The sequence below is a fragment of the Pagrus pagrus genome (genome assembly GCF_965226575.1).
Source record: "Pagrus pagrus genome assembly, chromosome: 17".
In the NCBI taxonomy this organism is placed as follows: Eukaryota; Metazoa; Chordata; class Actinopteri; order Spariformes; family Sparidae; genus Pagrus; species Pagrus pagrus.
In genome coordinates this window covers 13,556,665-13,575,943 of record NC_140201.1, presented here as the reverse complement: position 1 = coordinate 13,575,943, position 19,279 = coordinate 13,556,665, and the positions used below count along the sequence as shown (strand labels likewise).

Here is a 19,279-nt window from a genome sequence, read left to right as displayed (position 1 = left end):
CGATTCATCCTCTGCATGCCACCATATGATTTTATTGATTTTTTTATGTAGCATAAGTTTAATTCTACAAACCAGGTGTAAAAATAACTCATGAAAAACTTGTAACTTTTTTAACCTCATGTTTTACCATAGCCGTCACTGTGTACCCCTGTGCAGCCTAATTAATGATTATTTTATTTATCAATTAATGGGCTGATTATTTTCTCAATTGATGGTTTGGTCGAGGGCTTTCACAATATCAGATTTTCACCACACAATTATCATAAGCAGACAAATTCATGATGACGATATTATCGTGATAGCTATAGACATTTTGGGGGAAATTGCTAGCAATCAAATATATCTATAACTTTGTTTACTGTGTGCTTTGTCTCTCTTTTTGGCAAATGAATCACCTCAAAATATGTGGGAAGGTGGCGAGATAACCATAACCGTAAAAAAATAAGTGTACAAAATGAACAATTACTATCAACTACTCAACTACCAGTGAAAAGCAAACCCGATGAACCCATAAAAAAAGCTGAACACCTTTGCTGGATTATTCAGAAAATATTATGTGTATTGAAAGCATGATATCAATATATCAATTTTTTAGTTTCACGGTTATCGTGAATATCACAATAGTGCGACACCCCTTTAAATGTCAGAAAATAGTGAAAAATACCAGTTGAAGTGAAGTAAATACAGCTTATAATAGTCGACCAAATGCCCAAAAATCAAAGATAGAAAACATTATTACATTAGTACCCGCACATTTGAGAAGCGTGGAGCAGGAAATTGGTTTGTTTGCTTGAAAAATGACTAAAATGATTAATCAATAAAGCCATCAAGATGGTTTGCTGATTAATATCGATTAACCGACACATTGTTGCTGCTCTCTGTCATGCCAGGGTAGGTAACGACCTCATGAAACTGTGTGAATCCACGTCGTTCGTGTCTTTTATTCTGAAGGATGCGCCTCCACACTTCCGGCGGTGTTCTAGTTATTTCCCGCCGACCTGACGCAGCTCATTACAGACCACCAGGCGCACCGGCAGCCCCCGTCTCTGCTGACTCAGTGCCTTACCAGCATTCCCTTCACCCCGAGATACAGCATCCAGCAACCGACGCACACTCCTCCGGCCAACCCGCCCCGGCACCACCACCACCACCGTACAGAGATGGCTAAGACCGCAATCGGTGAGTTTTACTTTTTAATTTTCTTTTCATTTATTATTGTAAGATTTTCCTGAGACGAGAGCGGCTTCGCAGTTTTGAAGGATGCAGGGAGGCTGTGGCGACACCCATGGCACAAAAGGATGCTGAGGGTTGATGACAGGGAGCGGCCAAACTCCCCTGCAAGTCTTTAAATTCATTACATTTGCACAATCGTCTGTTTTTCTTTCAGCTAATAAAAGTCTAATATTTTATTATTATTATTATTATTTTAAAAAAGATCCTAAATAGTGCGGATCAAAACGAGCCAGTTTTGGATCCAGCTTGCCATATCAGTGACGCATATTTAAAAAAAATCATTTTAAAGCTGCAAAATTATCAACAATTGGTACATATCGACACGAGAAATGCGTTTTTTCTCCCCTCACGCATCAGACATTTAGTCGATGCCTTGCCTGCCGCACCTGCCCCTCACCGCCTGACTCAGAGCCGTGCGGCATAATGCAGCGCAGGCGACCCCACCCAACATCTCCGGTCCCCTTCAAAGCCAGCTCAGCCTCAGCTCTCCAGGGTGTGGAGTGTGTCTCACCTCACCGTGACGAAATCTCCTCATGAAAACTGGGTCATGTTAGTGTAGAAAAGGGCTGTGGCGAAGCTATTTTGTGGGGTGACCGCTAAAAGGCGTGGATGAGGGAGGGAGAGAGAGAGAGAGAGGGAGGAAAAAAAGGAGCATCCTTTTCTAGACTGGCTCTGCAGTCGAGGGATGAATTTACGACTGGCGATGAAAAGGAGAAGATCAGACTCCAATCCTATTAGGGAGGTTATAGACTGTGAATGTGGCTCTTTATGTGGATTATTATTATTATTATCAGGCCTTTGAAAGAAATATAATAAGATTGCATGTTATGGCCTTGTGTGTGTGTGCCAGCCTGATGATCTGCATATGAAGGCCTGGTGTTTTTATTACATTTGATCTCTTTGTGAGGCCTGTAAACACTGGATGTGACCTGCAGAGACACACCTGACATTAAAGGGATGGTGTGGGTGCTGAAAAGTGCGATGCGTGTGTGGCCGGTCGAGGGGATAGTGTGTTTGTTTTCTGCTTGACTAGACACTTGATGGATGGAGGGGCATGCAGACAGACAGCGGCGAGGGTCCTGGACGCCTGCGACTAAACCCTGACTGTTATATTTATTCCCCTCTCCTCCTCCTCCTCCTCCTCCTCCTCCTCTGGAGGACTGGCAGAATGGGATGGGCAGGGAGCAGACACATCATGCCAGTCAGCACCCGGCGGGTCATTGAGTTCATGTTGGCGCCTCGTATTTTAGGTGGTTCACGTGAAGACGCAGCAGCTATCTCACACACAAACCGCTCCTCTGTGCATTCGGCCCTCTGAGCCTTATCCTGCACACTTGTCATATCCAATTAGGTGTGGTCATTCAGCCAGCACCCTTAAAATCAATCCCTTTGTGCACAGAAACACAAGCAGGAAATTGTACCGAGCAACTAAATCCAGCGGTGGGTCTCATCTTCATCATCTGCATCGCTAATGCAGTCATGTGCACACAGCTCCAAAGTCTCCCCGACTCATAATTCATCCTGATTTATCACCGGGTCCCGTCATCGATCAATGCAGCACACTCCCATTACTGCTTCGTGTGACTGTTGCTCTTAAAGGAAGAGGTGACATCAATCCGATTGGTGATGGTATGCCATACGCTTGTGATCTGTTCATCATCCTCCGGGTGAGACGGTTCAGACATTTTAAGCGCCCTAGTCTGGCAGAATTGAGATCCACACAGTTAACTGCACTTTTTATATTCAACAAACAACTGTAAGATTAATCAATTAATCGCCTGACAGGAACTTAATAAGCCGCCGTGATGATGATCGATCATTTTGTTCATTTTTCAGGCAAGAATGCCAAAAAAATCTCTTGTTTCAGCTCTTTTTCTTGGTTTTTTATGACAAAAAACTGGGAATCTTTGGGTTTTTGATTGATCCTCAGACACAACAAGACATTTGAAGGCATCACTGTTGTATTCAGGAAACTGAGATGTGCACGTTTACAGTTATCTGACCAAAGACTCATTGATTAATTGAAAACGATCACGTAAGGGTGTGGTTTAGCCCATCCCTCCTTCCTCAAACGACCAGAGCGACTCTTGGTCATCTGGGAGCCATATTGTTTTCTTTTAATAGCCAATTTTGCCGCTGTAATACCTTCACAATTTTGCCATTATATGGCTGCCGGGTGGCTTTGCTGTAAAGGGGCCTGAACGTGCCGAAGACAGACGCCAGGCTCATTCTGTTGCTGGGTTATAGGAGCCAGGAGGGCAGAAAACACTCTGATACACCGGGTCACATTAATGGTCTTGCTGATCTTTATACTTGGATCACACTGCAGTGTTCAGTCCTACCGATACTGAGCTATTTTCATTTGTATATTTTGTGGTTGTTATGGGGGAAGAAGCTAATGGGATCTGATAAAGAATAAAGAATAAAGCCTCGTCGACGGTATCTTCGATGTTTTTCACTTTAAGCAGAAAGACAGAGTCTGGGAGAGATGAAGGCACAGAGGAGGAGTGTGGCTGAGAGAGGCGAAGGCAGAAAAGTACCCAAAAAAAGAGGTGTGGTGGTTTGCGCTAACGCAGAATTATAGCTCCTGGGAGAAAACGGGATGGAGATGGAGAGGGAGGATACGCCAGCAACAGATGAAACGGAGGGTGCTGGTAAAGAGGGATGCGTGCGGGGGAGGAGGAGGTACAGTAGATATTGATGATCTGTGCTCTTTGGCTGATGGATTGAAAGAGGAAGTGCAGCGTGCTGGCTGTGCTGGCTGTGTGTCTGTGGTGGGGACGGGAGGAGCAGCAGCTCTCTGAGAGGATGCAGAGCTGACTGGTTGAAACCAGCCTGCTGGCGAGGACTGGAGTGGAGTGGGAGCATTGAAGTGGTGTCAGCTCCGTCTGAAATTATTTTGTCTCGTCTCAGATTGACAGACTGACCCAGCGTGATTGAAACGCAGCCCGGTGCTGGTGTTTGGACACTTCCTGCTGTGGAGTGACACGATCATTTGTCATGTGCCTGATCCCCCGGGAATCAGTTTATTATCACAGGAGCTATATTCTCTCTTTTTTGCACGATAGAGAATCTCATATATTTCTGATTAGGGATATGAAAGACAAATCGACACGGCTCTGAGTTAGAGAGCTGGTTCAACTTACACAGAGCGCTTATCTCCCAAGATAACAGAGACACGAGACGTTCTTTGATGCATTCATAGTCAGATAAAACTAAACAAAGTAGAGCAGAGCTGCAAGGATTTGTCTTTTGTTTTTGTGGAAAAATGCCAAATATTTGATGATTCCAGCTCTTCAAATGTGAAGATTTGCTGCTTTTTATGTCATTTTAAAGGGAAGAGAAGAAATTCAAACTCAGAATTTTAATATTTACAATATTAACGAGGCGATAATACAAACTCAGAGATATTTATATTTTCCAAAACTGAATAAACAAGCTGTCCTCAGAAGAAAACACTGTTTGGATGAGAAAGGTGGCAGGGTCCGCCACATATAAACAAAGTGACACAGTATGAATGAGAGTTTGTTTATTTAGTTTGTTTAGTCATTAAAAAAGAAATCGAATGAAGATGTTTCTCTTCTGATTCAAATGTTTTTTTAAAACTACATACTGCTCCTTTATATGTAACATGTTTGGTTTTTAATGATCCCTGAGGAAAATTGGTATATTACAGTTGCTCCTCAGAATAAATAAAGAATAACCAGATATAAATAGAGAAGACAATAACAAATAAGAGTAAGTAAAAACAGAATATATAAAGTAATAAAATATAAATAAAATTTAAAAAAAAAAAATCTTTAAGCTGCCGCCCAAAACCAGAACTCTAGATCTACTGAGCCCAGAAAAGGCCTCATCCACAACTTGGCAACCACTAACCATGAGCCTCTGCTGATGTGCTCCATGAGCACTTAACCCAAATTACCTGCTCCACTGGAGTGTTAACTGTTTGAGTCTTCAGCTGTCAAGTGCTCCTGTGTGTGGGAGAAAATGGCTGCTGGGGTCTTGACATATACACAGCACCTAATGAGCCCCTGACAACCCGACAACCCTCCAAAAGCTCTTCTCCCCCCCTCATGTCAGCAGAAATGGTGCGGTCCACTAATTACGAATTAAAGTGCCATCCACCTGAGGTGGCTGCTTCCATTAGGCTGTCCTGGGGGCAGATGATGGCGGCTGCAGGTCCCACTGGGAGCTGCCCCCGCTGCTGCTTTTAAATCCCCCTGTCTGCCTGGTTATATGAGGAAGGTGTTAAGCCCCACCCGAACATTTTCCCCATCTTTCCCCATCATTTTTTTTATTTTCTGCTTCTCTACCCAGCTCCACCTTTATCTTCATTCCTTCCCTTTCTTTCTGTACTTCTGACTTCTGCACCCCCTTTGCTATGCTCCCCTCCCTCTCCCACTTCCTCCTCAGGGAAGGGGTTAACAAGGCCATCAGAGAGTAGTGAGAGCTACATCTGAGAGTTGATCACATTACCGTGGCGTCTGCCAGTCTGCAGGGCAGAAAGCGAGACACAGAGACAACAAGAAGAAGAAGAGAGAAAGGGAGTGGGCAGGGAATATGAGCGAGGAAGAGGATTTGGATTAATCATACTGTACACCGCACCCCACCATGGAGAAGCTCTTTCACAGTAAATCTCATTTCTGGCTCTGCAACTGTAGCCTGCTGCAAATCATGAATCAATGTGGCACAGTTCAGCCCCGCAGGCCTCGCGCTCTGAGTGATAAATGACGCCACGATATGACAGTCGGCATGCAAATCTTCCGCTATGGGGCAGTGCACCTGAACACAGCAGCCATGTGCTAAACGCAGAGTATTTCACAAACTGCAGTGGGATGCAGATATTTTTGCCGTTCTCCCTGCAGGGACTGCTGCTGAACTCAGGGCTCACATTACAAAGCAGTAGGTGCCAAAAACACAGGAATAAAAAGAAATCAAGGTTAGAGAAGGTTGCCTGTTCTTTTCTTTTCAGTTTTTTCTCCATCTGCCCTTTGAAGCGCTTCGTCGCTCTCTGTTGAGGAGGGTGCCAAATGCAGCCAGTGTGATTTGATGCCAGTGTTGCTCCAGTGCTATTAACTTTTTGGATCATAGCTGGACCCGGGGTGGAAAGTCATTTTGCTGTGTTATACTGATAAGCTAAACCCTCGTCTGCTATCTACAAGCCACAGACAAAAGCAGATAAGAAACAACCCAAAGATTATCTACATATCTGTCGTTCTTTGCTTTCTAAATTACCTGAAATGCTCTAAGCTAATCTTTGTTGTTTTCTTGGCGAACGGCTCAAAGGCTGTAGGGCGTTGGTCTGGCAATGGTAATAAATAATACACCAAAATGAAATGCATAGCTAATGATGTGTGGAGAATCCTGTGGGGACGGCAGCGTCTTGGCTGTTGGGGAAATTAGGCCAAGAAAGGACACATCCCTCCTGCTCCCCTCGCGGCTCGCTGGAAACAAAGGCTGCAAAATGCCGACGAAACCCAGAGCAGTTCGGCTCCACGACACTTCCTTTGAAGAGGGTTTCTTCTTGGAAGACTTGATGAATAAATATTCCTCTAAAAACATCTGGAAATTTACATGAAGGCCCTCCTGTGGAGTCAGAAATGGGTTAATGATGCTTCACATTTTTGTGTGTTAGTAGGCTAATGATATGTTGTCTGTGTGCATGTGTGTTTTAGCAGTGCAGTGTAACACACGGTCCTGTTTGCCTCCACAGCTTACAAAGAGAAGATGAAGGAGATCTCAGTTCTCTCGCTCATCTGCTCTTGTCTGTACCCCGAGACTCGCAAAAACATCATGGGGGACTTTGAAGGTACGATTTTCTATCTTCTTCCTCAAACATACTTAAATGAAAAGTCACACAGAGACAACAAAGGATTTTTCTGTCTGTTTCTCTTTCTCATTAATTCACACACACGCAGACATGGACATCAAGCCCATTAACAAGCGAGCCTCAGGCCAGGCCTTTGAGGTCATCCTGAAGCCGACCTCCCCCGTGTCCGATGCTGCCCACTGCGTCACCAACCCCCCAAAGAGGGACCTTTCCCTGGAGGACATCCAGAAGAAACTGGAGGCAGCTGAGGACCGGAGGAGAGTAAGGATGCGTCCAATCAATATTGCACCGAGCTACCACAAAGCACTTTGTTTCAAGAGCCACAAAAAGCTGCAATAAAGCTTATTGTGACAACAAACTTAACAAATTCTGACCCAAAACAAAAACATAATTTTACTGGTGTGCTGAATTAACTGCTTGACTTTCCTTGACATCTAATCTGAAGTCTGGTTGTTTGGTCAATAGTGCATCACATTGACTAACGCAGCTGCAAAATTGCCGTGAAAAATCTAATCTGACATCGGCTAATTCCTGCAACTCATTGATTCGAACGTCAATACAGTCAGCCGAGCAGCTGATGAATCCAGCGACCCGCCAACAAATCAATCACGTGATCAATAACACAGTTTGACAGATGTTTTTTTAACACCAGATGTTCAATACTGTAGGTCAAACATACATTATATCAAATTATCCTAAACGCCAGGCGAAGGTGGAAAGAAAAAAAATTCTCTTACATCCAGACGTTGACACGCTGAGTCTGATTAGTTGCACCAGCTCTGACTCACGCTTAAATTTTTAGAAAAATCGATGGGTGCTCTTCAGTAAATCAACGCCTCGCTGTGTGACTCATCTGACTCATGCTTTCTCCTCCAGTCCCACGAGGCACAGGTACTCCGGGCCCTGGCTGAGAAGCGGGACCATGAGCGCGACGTGCTAATGAAGGCCATGGAGGAGAACAGCAACTTCAGCCGCATGGCCGAGGAGAAGCTCCAGCTGAAGATGGAGCAAAACGAGGAGAACCGGATGGCTTACATAGCCGCCATGATGGAGCGCCTGCAGGAGAGGGTGAGGAGCAGAGGTGTACATATAGTGAAGTTATAAACCCAAATCTAAAAATGTCAAAGCTTAAGACTTCAGTAATGTATAAACCTGTTGCGAAAAACCTGTCTTTAGAGGCATCCTATCAAAAGCAAACAACCATGTAAACAGGAAGTCACTGTAGCATCACAAGCCATAACTTAACTGCTATGCTACGAACTAATAACCGATTATGCTAACGTAACTGACGCTATTTAGCTCGTCCTTTAGTCTGATGTTTTGTCATTTGAGGTATATAATGTTATCTATGAAATATAATTTGTTATAAATAATAATTTCACCAGTATTTCAAGGTAAAACAACATATCTGATAACCTATAGGCTAACATTAGCATTCAGCCGCTTCCTAGCTAACATTACTGTTTATTTACGTCCAGTGTGTTTCACTGCCAGGTTTAAATAAATGTGTCCAAGATGCGCGTGATATTTTAGGATTGATTTACGCCTTTCCTTTCATATTGTGTAACTCTATCAAACAGTAATGTTAGCTAGGAAGTGGTTGATTGCTAATGTTAGCTGTTGTCTACTGAAAGCTAATAGGTCATCAAATATGTTGTTTTATCTTGAAATATGTCCTGATGTGAGGCAGTATCAGGCTCTCTTGGCTAAGCTTACACGACTTTCAACCTAGGAGAAAGCAGTATGCTACGCCACCCTGACTGTGACGTCAGAGGAAAATGGCCGCCATGTTAATACGGTCTATTTAACTCAGAAGTTGGAAGTCAGAGCTGGGAATGTTCCAGTACAACAAGTCGGAAAACCAAGATGGAGGCCTCCAGGAAACTATGCTGTAACTAGCTTGTTGGGGGGGGGGGGGGGGGGGGGGGGGGGGTACATCTGTTGACAAAGACAAAGACGCATTGTCACTCCAAAGGCAGAGAAAGTAGAGAAAGAAAAATGTCCGGAAAGACAAAAACATGACCTCCTCAATCTGCGTTTGTGTTTCCTCCAGGAGAGGCATGCTCAGGAGGTGCGCAGGAACAAGGAGTTGAGAGAAGAAGTGACAGCGTGAGCAGCCCCAACAGGTTCTACGTCCCACCCTCAGACCCCCAGCCACCACCCCCGACCCTGAGGAACACCCCTCTCCCCACCTTTTTCCCACATGTCCCCACCTTTCCACCCCCCTGCCATACTCCCCCATACTACTATGAAACTACCACAGCCTGAGACGCCACCCCGAGACAGTGGGAGGTTCAAATGGGGTTGGGGGTGGACAAAAAAAAAAAGCAAAAATAATTTAAAAAAAGAAAGATTAATGTCTCCCGCCCACTCTTCCCAAAAAAAGAATGTTTTTGCTTCATTTCAAATGAGAAGAAAAGAAAAAAAAATCAAATTGACAAGCGACAGTGGGTATTGGTTTTTGTAAATACTTCTTTTTTTGTTATATACAGTACGATACAAGCAGCAAAAGTATTGATTGCAGTGTGCCATTTTTTCTATATAAGTTTCCTCTCCTTGCATATATATGGATGTAATGATTTGTTCATTTTCATGTTTGTTCATTTCAGCCTGGGAATCATCTCAGGCGTAGGTGTTTGTTGTGAGTTTGCCAGCTAGCTGATATTGTGCTGCGACGGGCTGCGTCCTCACAAGACCCGCATCCTGGCTCCGCTCCCTCGTCACTTGTTTGACCCTGCAGATCTGGAAACAAAAATCGGATCTGTGTTCTGTCGGGGTGATTTTCCATCCAGTTTTTTGCCAATGTTCCAATTAGCGAGGGACATGCGCAGGGAAGTTGGCAGAAGGAAAGGGGGCAGTTTGCTTCCTGTGGGGACTGCAAGCCATCGCTGCACAGCCACTCCTGTGAGGTAGATGGTGACTGTGCCGCAGGAGAACACTATAGCATTTAATGAGCCCATCCCCATCCTCCTCCCCTCTGTCTGCAACCTCTCCATCTCCACATACATGAATACATACTGTAGAAGCACTCGCTCACACGCTCTCCACATGGGCAGGCATTTGGCCAATCATAGCACAGAGCTCAGCAGGAGCTCGCTAGATTCTGTCCATCTGGCACCGGAAAAGCTCACATTAACATCCCCCGATCAATGGCGGGCCCCTTGTACTCTTCAGAAAACAAGCTTCCAATCACATTTCCGATCACACTTTACTGTAATATACAACACAACTGAGGTTAAGAACTCCACCTGAGATCAGACTGTGAATCTTACACCGGAGAAACGACAAATAAATCCCACCTTTCTCCTTTTTCATAGAGGCTAGAGTAGTGCTCAACATCATCAGCGCCTACTGGAATCATTACACTTCACTCCACTACGAAGGCTGGCACGAGAAAGATATTGAAGCCATAACAGGTATCGCTGCAACAATGATCCATGAACACAGTATTGCCATCTGTAAAGGTGTATATGAGTGTATTAAAGTACCCAAATAGTTTGTAACCAGGGGTGTCGAAGCCTGAGGTTGAACCCTGTCGGTCACACACACACACGCTAAGGCCCGTGGATGTGTGTGAGTGTGTGTGTGAGTGTGCGAAATTTCAGAAAGGGCGGGTAGATAAGCGAATGTTTGTGCCATGTGATTTTGAAGTATAAACCAACACCACTACAGTGTGTAACGGCTGTCACGAGTACATCACAGACAGTGACGGTGATCCTACCTGCCTCTCTCTCTCTCTTTCTCTCCTCTGTCCATTTGTGTGTTTCCCCCTCTCCACATATATCTTTGTGAGCAAGCAGTGGTTAATAAAGATTTGGGGTTCAGTGAATGAAACTGGCTTCGAGACTGACTTCTTTCAGAGGCTTTTACACAGATTGCGCCGGGTCGAATTTTACTTTCGGAAACATTTGAAAATTAACCAAAATCATCAACAGAGTGTGAAGAAATAGCAGTTCTGATGTAATGATGTCTGCTGAAGTTAGCGTGCTAACCTGTTAGCCCTGTTCCGTGCTAGTATAGTGCACAGTCTGGACCACTACATGCACAGCTAAACGGGCTAAATAGCTAACGGTAACTCTGGCGATATGCTGACTCCCATTTGTTTTTGATAATTGAATTCAACAGGTGGCCATTTTTTTTAGACATATTGCATCTTTAAACAAGAAATCAAATTAAGCAGATAAATACTTTATTGATCCCTGAAAGGGAGATCAGGTTACATTACAGTTGCTCCTTATTTAATTTAATTTAATTTAATTTTAATTTAATTGTACTATTGTAATCCCACAAGGGAAATAATTTTTTCTCACATTACACACAGACACACACACACGCACAGTGTATAGAGGAGATGAGTGAAGGGGCTGCCACATGCACAGCGCCCAACGAGCAGTGTTAGGGGTCGGTGCCTTGCTCAAGGGCACCTCGGCAGAAATGTCACAGCATGGAGAAATCAAAAGTATAAAGAGAAATGAAATAGATATAAACAAATGAGATGTAAAAGCAAAAGAAAAATGTAAAAATATGTGCATTAAATACGATATGAGACTACTATATATACAGATATAGACACATGTCAAGATATATGCCTCATACTTCACTGTAGGTGATATATTGAAATAGATATTAACAGTTAGATTATTGTTCAGTTAGTCAGTAGAACAATGTGTTGAGACATAAATTACTATCATGTTATGAGGGTTGTTTTCCCTGTGGATTGATCCGTCTATTATTATAACAATTAATCATGTATTCATTTGGTCTGTGAAAGTCTATGAAGTCATCATTTCCCAGGGAGCTAGTTGCCGTGCCAACCCACAGTGGAGTTCTGCTGATTTCATCACAGCAGAAAGTATCAGCTGAGCTAAGCACAAAAGTAAGAAGCTCGAAGTAAGAGGTGACAGTGCAACTTTTTCTTAATATCCATTTATGTTTTTGTTATTTTTAAATGTGAGTAAAAGTGAGTAACTTCATGTGACTAACGACTAAATATAGTGGGATGCAGAAATGGCTTACAGAGTTACGTCAAACGCTGAGAACCACTGGATTCTGATCAACTTCAGTTCAATTTATTTTCAATAAAACGTGCTTTGATGCAGTGTAAATCAGATATTTAGCATGTAAAATGAATGTTAAACTTGCTTTTTTGACTTTCCTGCGTTTTAAAAGAAAACAAGGCATGATAAATATGTGAAATCAAACATGTAAACAGGAAATGCTATACCTTTTATTCCACTACATTTATGCAACAACTGAATTTAACACACAGAGAAGCACAGTAAGTTCTTATCATGTTTTAATCAAACAAAACAGTCTGGTCTCTGGAGAGCTTCAACTCCAAAGCAGTGCATGCTGGGAATACTGCTGTAGTGCTGATTATATAATGTGATGAGCTGAGTGGACTGAGTGGTACATTTGCTCGTTTCATAATTTCAAGCACTAAGATTTCAAGTCAGGTGAATTCATGTTGACATGGTCTGAAAATTGTATTTTAAACGGGTGGCGACATTACCCACAATGCAACCAGCAGAGCCACTGAGTGACATCATCGGAGGGACTTTATCAGATTACATGCAGCCTCCTCTGGAGCCACAAAAGGCTTTATACTAGTTTTTCACATACGCAGTAGTAAGACCTGTAAACACACTTTAATGTGCCGGTGGAGTTATCCTTTAAGTACACTACTTGAGTAAATCTACTTAGTTACATTTAATTACTGATTAATATACAGCTTGCTTATAGGTGAAAGCATCAGTAATGATAATGTAATAATGCAATATACCATTGTCAAAGGTTTAAAGGTGTCGCTCTGTATTACTTAAATATGAATGCAGCACTTTGAATTGTAACAGATTATTGTTATATTGTGAATATTAAGTATAAATGTCTCAGCTCTGCACTCACACTGTCTCTGGACCATCATCCATGTTCCTGTTCCAGGCTCTCAGTTGATGAAGTACCATGTATGACCAGCTGGGGGAGACAAAAGACAAGCTGTCTCCACTATAAATCTCACTGACCTTGTGGTTTTGGCTGCAGTCAGGCTTACATCATTACCTGGCCTTGCATCATCCTCAGTAATAAAGGAAAAAAAGGTAAAGAATGGGGATGACGAGAGACATTAAATAGGGAAAAAGGGAGAGTGGACATTTGAGAGAAAACAGGGATATTTTGGCGAGTAGGTAAACGTTGGGGACGGCGTGCAGAGCCGAGAACAGAAGGTGCAGCTGGTGCGAGGCTGAAACGATGGCAAAGAGACAAATCTGTTCCCTGCACACTTCCTTTCTCACAGTTTTTGCTCCCTCTCTCCTGCTCTCTCTCCTTTGATGCCCCTGTTGCGTTCCTTTCTTCCCCCCTTTCAGTCCATCCCTCCTTCCTTTCCTTCTTCATCCTCTTCCAACCTTCCCTCCCTCCTTCTTCCCTCCTCCTCTAGTTCCCACGCAGCACATGGGGCCAGCCGGGCTGCTATTGTCCAGGATATCCCCTCCTTGTTAATGGTTTCCTGTGCACACACAGAGGGCTGCTGAGAGAAACAAGCAGCCTCATCTGATACCAGGCGTCGCCACGTACTGTTGGCGGCACACACACAGGCATCAATAAGCAAACACACAAACACACACACACACACATGCACTATCTCGAACTCTCTTGAACAAACACATGCAAATGCACACACTCACACATTAAAAGACGCTGATAAAGCCACAGGTGATTTATCTGAACTCTTTTATTACAGGGAAGTTGTCATTACCACCAGCAACAACTCTGGAAAAGCGGAGAAATCTGATTTGTCCGTGCTCGCTTGTGCTTTTTTTTTTCTTTTTCTTTTTTTTTTTTTACAACCATAAAATGTACAAACTCACAGTGAGGTTTACAAGGAGAGCAGGAGTCTTGGTCTTTCTACACGAAGAACTAAAAAACAAAATTAGCTGACTGATAGCGCTGCAACTTTGAGCAGGAACAAGATAAAATAACTTTGCTGACAAGGTGACGAAAACAATCACCGAAGCGTCAGTTACATGCGGAAAAAGCTGGTAAACATATGTGAATTCTCAACTGTTAAAGGGGCGCTACGTAGTTTAGGAGACAAGATTCAAACTCAGAATTTTAATTTTTTCAATATTAAAGAGGTAACAACACAAACAAATATGCATCTTTTCCATAACTGAATAAACAAGCTGCTCACAGAGGAAAACAAGGTCCCCAGAACACTGTTTGAAGCTAGAAAGGTGGCAGGGTCCGCCACATATAAACAGAGTAAAACAGTATGTAACTGTGTTGTCCTTTAAGGTCAGTTTGTTTATTCAGTTTATTCAGTCAGGAAAACAAAGAGAGTTTCTCTTCTTCCCCAAAACTACATACTGGACCTTTAAGGACAAGATTTACTGTAACATAACATGAGGAAGGCGAGCTTAAACAATGGCTTGTGGGTAAATCACGGCCTCAGTTTATTTCAACCAAGCTGGTAGATAACTTCTGTTCCCAGTATTTAGTCAAACAAACACCTGGTTTCGGTTATTCCACCCCATAAAATGCTGTAAAAAGGGGGTGACTCTGAACTCTCCACCGCCCCACCCGCCCCTCCATCCTCTCCGTATGTAACCAGGGCACCGACACCGGGTGGAAAACAAAGGGGGGGACAGTTTCGCTCAGGAACTTTGACGGGCGGCGACTGCTTGACCATCTGGAAAAGCCATTCCTGATAGGCTGAGAAGAGTGGGTGAGACTTCTAAAGGGGTGGGCAGGAACAGAGATCAATCACTATAAATCACTCGTGTTGCTTTTTAGTCACGGTCTCCCTCCTCACTGCTCTTTTTTTCTCCTTCTATACAAAACACATTAGCAAGAAAATAAAAATCCTACAGCTATAGGTGTATCCTCTGTCAACATCATAGAAAAAATAGCACTTTCTTAAAGAGTCTTGTCCTTGAAAGTCCGGCTCAAAGCGAGTCACTTCAGTCAGAACGCTCCTATCTCCATCCCCCAGGGTCTGTAGGGTTTGCCCACGCTGGACGTCGGAGCTGGTGGGCTGATGGCGGTGGTGGGGGAGATGAGGGGGAAGGCGCTGAAGGGGAAGGGGAATGCCGAGAGGGAGGAGATGAGAGGAGGGGAGAGCTTGGACGCTGATGAGGACACCAAGGCGGGGTGGACGGTGGTAGGGGCGGCGGTGGAAGGAGGAACCCGGATCGGGCCTTGATCCGAGTGAGGGGTGGCGCTGCCGCTGCGCCTGCCTGGGACGTGAGAATCAGATGAGGATGATGAAGAAGAAGAGGAAGAAGAGGTGGTTGAAGTGGATGCGGACGACAGAGGAGTCTGTGGGCTGCTGGTGGCGCTGCGGGGTAAAGGTGCCAAAGGTTGGTGTTGGTGTTGGTGCTGCTGGTGCTGCAGGAGGAGGGGGTGGGTGAGGTGGGCAGGAGGGGATCCGAACGCAGAGCCCCAGGCCAGGTGGCTCAGCCCAGAGTGAGCCTCTCTTTGACTGGCGTAGTTGTTGAGGTGGGAGACCAGGCGGAGACGCAGAGGGTCCGTGCTGTCCAGGCCTTCGATGATGCTCAGGTAGCGGGCCGTCTCAGCCAGACACTCCCTGAAACCCAAACCACGGTAGTCCATCGCCAGGGCATGGGCGTCAAAATAACCTGAGGGGACGGGAGGAAGAGGGAAGATCAGTTAAAACTGTCAACCGCAGAACAAGTTTGTCCAGAAGTGAAGGAGTCTGGCTGACATGAATCAATATGCCCCTGGCTTTGGGGCTAATCACTCAAAACAAGACACATATGAATGGGAAACCTGACGGACCAGTTTTGAGTCATTTTAATTACTTTATTATACTTTTTTCTTCTTCTTTTTTTATGGTTCAGCATTCAACGTCCAGTTTCCCCTCTCCAGCATATAAATACAGTTTGACTCTTTAATCAATGAAAGATGTTTCCCTGTAAAGTTTACACACCTTTGCCTCCAGCAGCGTGAAGCATCTTCAGATGGTCAACAGTCATCTGCAAAATCTCTGCTTTCTCCAGTTTGGCTGAACCCTTCAGAGAGACACAAATGAGACAATTTAAGAACATGGAAAATGACATAAATGAACAAAATACTTCTACATTTCTGGACTTGAATGTTCACTCTGCATTAGTGAAATTAAAGTCTGGTTGCCTGTTGCTCACCTGTTTCTCAAAGGCGCTGGGGACCAGCCTGCGCAGCTCGCTCAGGCTGTTGTTGATCCTGTCACGGCGCCGTTTCTCGATGATCTGAGCAGAGACACCACATGTGTTATTTGGCTGTTTTCAGAAATTCATGCACAAAAAAAAAAAAAAAAGTCCTTTAAATATAAAAGTATCTACTTACTCCTCGACGCCTCTTCCTCGCCTGCACCTGAGTGGACGTGGTGGGAGACATGGACCCGAGAGGAGAGCTCATGTTCCTTAAAACAGAAGAAAACGAGAAGATTCATAAATATTTTTGTCCTGTTGGGCTTCCCGTTATTTTTTAATTAACTTCACAAGAGGAGTAAATAACTTACCCATTCTCATCCGCGCTCTCCTTCTCCACCTCTATAGTCTCATCCAGCTCGCTGTCCGAGGAGCTGAAGTCGTGATTCCTCTTCATGTTCAATCCTCGACAATAAAGTCCTTCAGTGTGTCTGTGTCTGTGTGTTGTGTCTGTGTCTGACGTGCGTCTGCCCAGGTTTGCCCGGAGCGCCTCCGTTTGAAGCGCTCGGCTTTCCCACGGTGTCATTTCAACTGTGGTGCCGGCCAGCAGGGGCGGGGCCTCCGGGCGGAGCAGCCAATCCCAGAGCGGCGGTGGGTTTGAGTGACAGCGCAGTTGGTCCAAGCGCATCCCAGTGCGCGTCGACGAGTCAGAGAGGAGGGAAGAAAGTGAAGACATCTCACTCTGTGGGTGTTACTGGAAGCTGTCAGTGAGAGCTGACCCTTGGTGTCAGATCATGTAACTTATTTAACACAATAAAACAAGATCTCAGGTTTGAATTAACATATTAACACATTGGTCGACATATTGTTTATCATGAAGGTCTATATGTATACATCGCTGTTTTTATTTCCTGGCACTTGTCGTCCATTGTAGTTTTCAAATTTGAGATCTAAAGTTATCTTTCGACCTTTGAAACAGTAGTTTGGCAACTCTCCCACAGAGACTGTGTGATATGATCAAGGAAATATCCTGAAAGTAAAAGAGCTTGTGAATGATTTATTTTGTTAGCTCGCTTCCAAGATCAACAATGAACTTTCATTCTTTGTCTTTTGGTAATACCTGAAGAAAGATCTGGTCCCTCTATGTGAGCTGAGCCACTGATAACTGTGCAACAATGACCCTCCTCCAAACCTCAAGTGAAACTGACCTTTTAAAGTAAAGCTAATGGCTTTCTGTTGCAGCTGTTTCACACCGTCCATCTTTGTAGTCTTGTCATTACTTCTAAAGTGATGGATACTATGATTGACTTTAGCTGAGGTTAGGAAAAGATCCTTCTTATGGCATTAAAAATCAGTTTGTCAAATACTGACTAGGTTTTAGTCTTCAGGATTAATGTACACAGACACAAATTTTACATTTTAAACTTGGGTGTCACAACAAAAATTTAAAACTTGTGCCCATGTACACAAATACTATAGACTATTTCACAAACTGCTGTGATGCTGGTTTGGTTGCAGGCATATTGAGTATTAAGGCATCCAAGCCATGTCTTCATTGGTTAAGTCAAACCACACCAGTTTAATTATATACCCGCTAATTACGCATCACAACTTTGCCTCAAAGGGCTCTATCCTTAAACCCTGCTTTTTGAATACTTTCAAGGTTTTGTTCATTTTTAAAGGGGCACTGCGTAATTTTAGAGAAGAAACTCAAACTCAGAATCTTAGCATTTACGATATTAACGAGGTGACGATACAAACTATGAAACATTTATTTTTTCCATAAGTGAATAACAGTATGAACATGTGTTGTCCTTTAAGTTCAGTTTATTCAAAATGTTAAATTTCTTCCCCAAAATCTACATAGTGCACCTTTAATTCATCACATCTCTATATGATGTCACGCTCTTGTCACCTGGGCCTCGCTCTCTGCTGCCACTCACTGAGTGTTTGTGCACAAACGTAGTGATCCATCTTCAGGAACATAGAGGATCTTTGGAGAAACTTTGACAGCGGCCCAATGGACTTTCGGTCCGTGACTGGCCCTCCCTCCCTCCCCCTCCTCCCCCGTGTGTGTCCCGGTGGTGATGAGGAGTGGCTGGCCGGCTGTCAGCACGCGCTGGCCGTGGGAAAGTTCCCTAACCGGCGCTGATAACCAATCAGAGGCCGGCGGCCGTCTCCGGCGCTGGAATGAATGGAGCAATTGGTCGGGGCGACGGGCGGTCTGCGAGCGAGCGTGTGAACCTGTAATCCAATACTAACTCAGCCTGGGAGGAGAGACAGGGAGCACCGCCGCAACCAGAGGAAGCCACCAAGTCTAATCTTACCCCACAGAGAGACCTCATGCACGGCAGAGACGCTGTGGGGACTTCAAGGACTCTTGTGTGCTCACTCAACAAAAGAGCATAATGCAATCAAAGCCCGGTTTCCACATCAGCAGCACCACCACAAGACTGGTGGCTCCTATAATGGTCACACTCCCCAAATAATTTGACAGAGCTGCTGGTGTGTGTTTGTATACAGGGAGAGCTCGTGTTACTGCATGTGGAGCTGGAGCTCTTCAGTGGAGGGTCTCCTGCAGGGGCCTGCGCCATTTAAATGACACACTGTCAGTCAGGAAGGGATGATATTATATAAGACAGGCTGTTGTACAACTGCAGTTGTTTTACATCAACATGAAAGCACATTGTTATTTTACAGTGCCTTGTAATTATTATTATCTGAGGGATTTATTGGAGTAATATAATAGATTGTAGTTATTGGTCATGTTATTGTTAGGCCTAGCTAATAAAGATTGTGTATCCGCTGTGAGTCAGGTGTTTATTAGTTTGTTTGCAGCGTGGTGAAGAGATGAAGGGACACCGCTCTCTGTAGGCTACAGTAAATATGAAGCTGATGAAAGCTTAGCTTGAAGTTACTTTACGGACGAGAAGAAGAGCTTTTGGCAATTACAGCCAGCAGCTGATTAGCTTAGCATAAAGACTGAAAACAGGGAGGGAAAACAGCTAGTCTGTTAGGCCACAGTCGGGCCTACAAAATATGTCTACCAGCACCTCTAGAGCTCACTAAT

At 44.2% G+C, this 19,279-nt stretch overlaps 2 protein-coding genes across 2 annotated transcripts; one reads left to right on the top strand and one right to left on the bottom strand.

The window, feature by feature from the left end:
* Positions 1-993: 993 nt before the first annotated feature.
* On the top strand, positions 994-10,900 carry stmn2b (stathmin 2b). Its single transcript, XM_084379779.1, has 5 exons — positions 994-1,179; positions 6,950-7,045; positions 7,155-7,327; positions 7,943-8,134; positions 9,120-10,900. Exons 1-5 carry the CDS (start codon positions 1,161-1,163, stop codon positions 9,177-9,179), a joined length of 540 nt encoding a protein of 179 aa, XP_084235905.1. The 5' UTR covers positions 994-1,160; the 3' UTR covers positions 9,180-10,900.
* A 2,875-nt stretch (positions 10,901-13,775) lies between these two features.
* On the bottom strand, positions 13,776-16,775 carry hey1 (hes-related family bHLH transcription factor with YRPW motif 1). Its single transcript, XM_084380406.1, has 5 exons — positions 16,581-16,775; positions 16,406-16,481; positions 16,225-16,308; positions 16,011-16,092; positions 13,776-15,699 (listed from the first exon to the last, which is right to left on the bottom strand). Exons 1-5 carry the CDS (start codon positions 16,664-16,666, stop codon positions 15,026-15,028), a joined length of 1,002 nt encoding a protein of 333 aa, XP_084236532.1. The 5' UTR covers positions 16,667-16,775; the 3' UTR covers positions 13,776-15,025.
* Between the last annotated feature and the right edge of the window lie 2,504 nt (positions 16,776-19,279).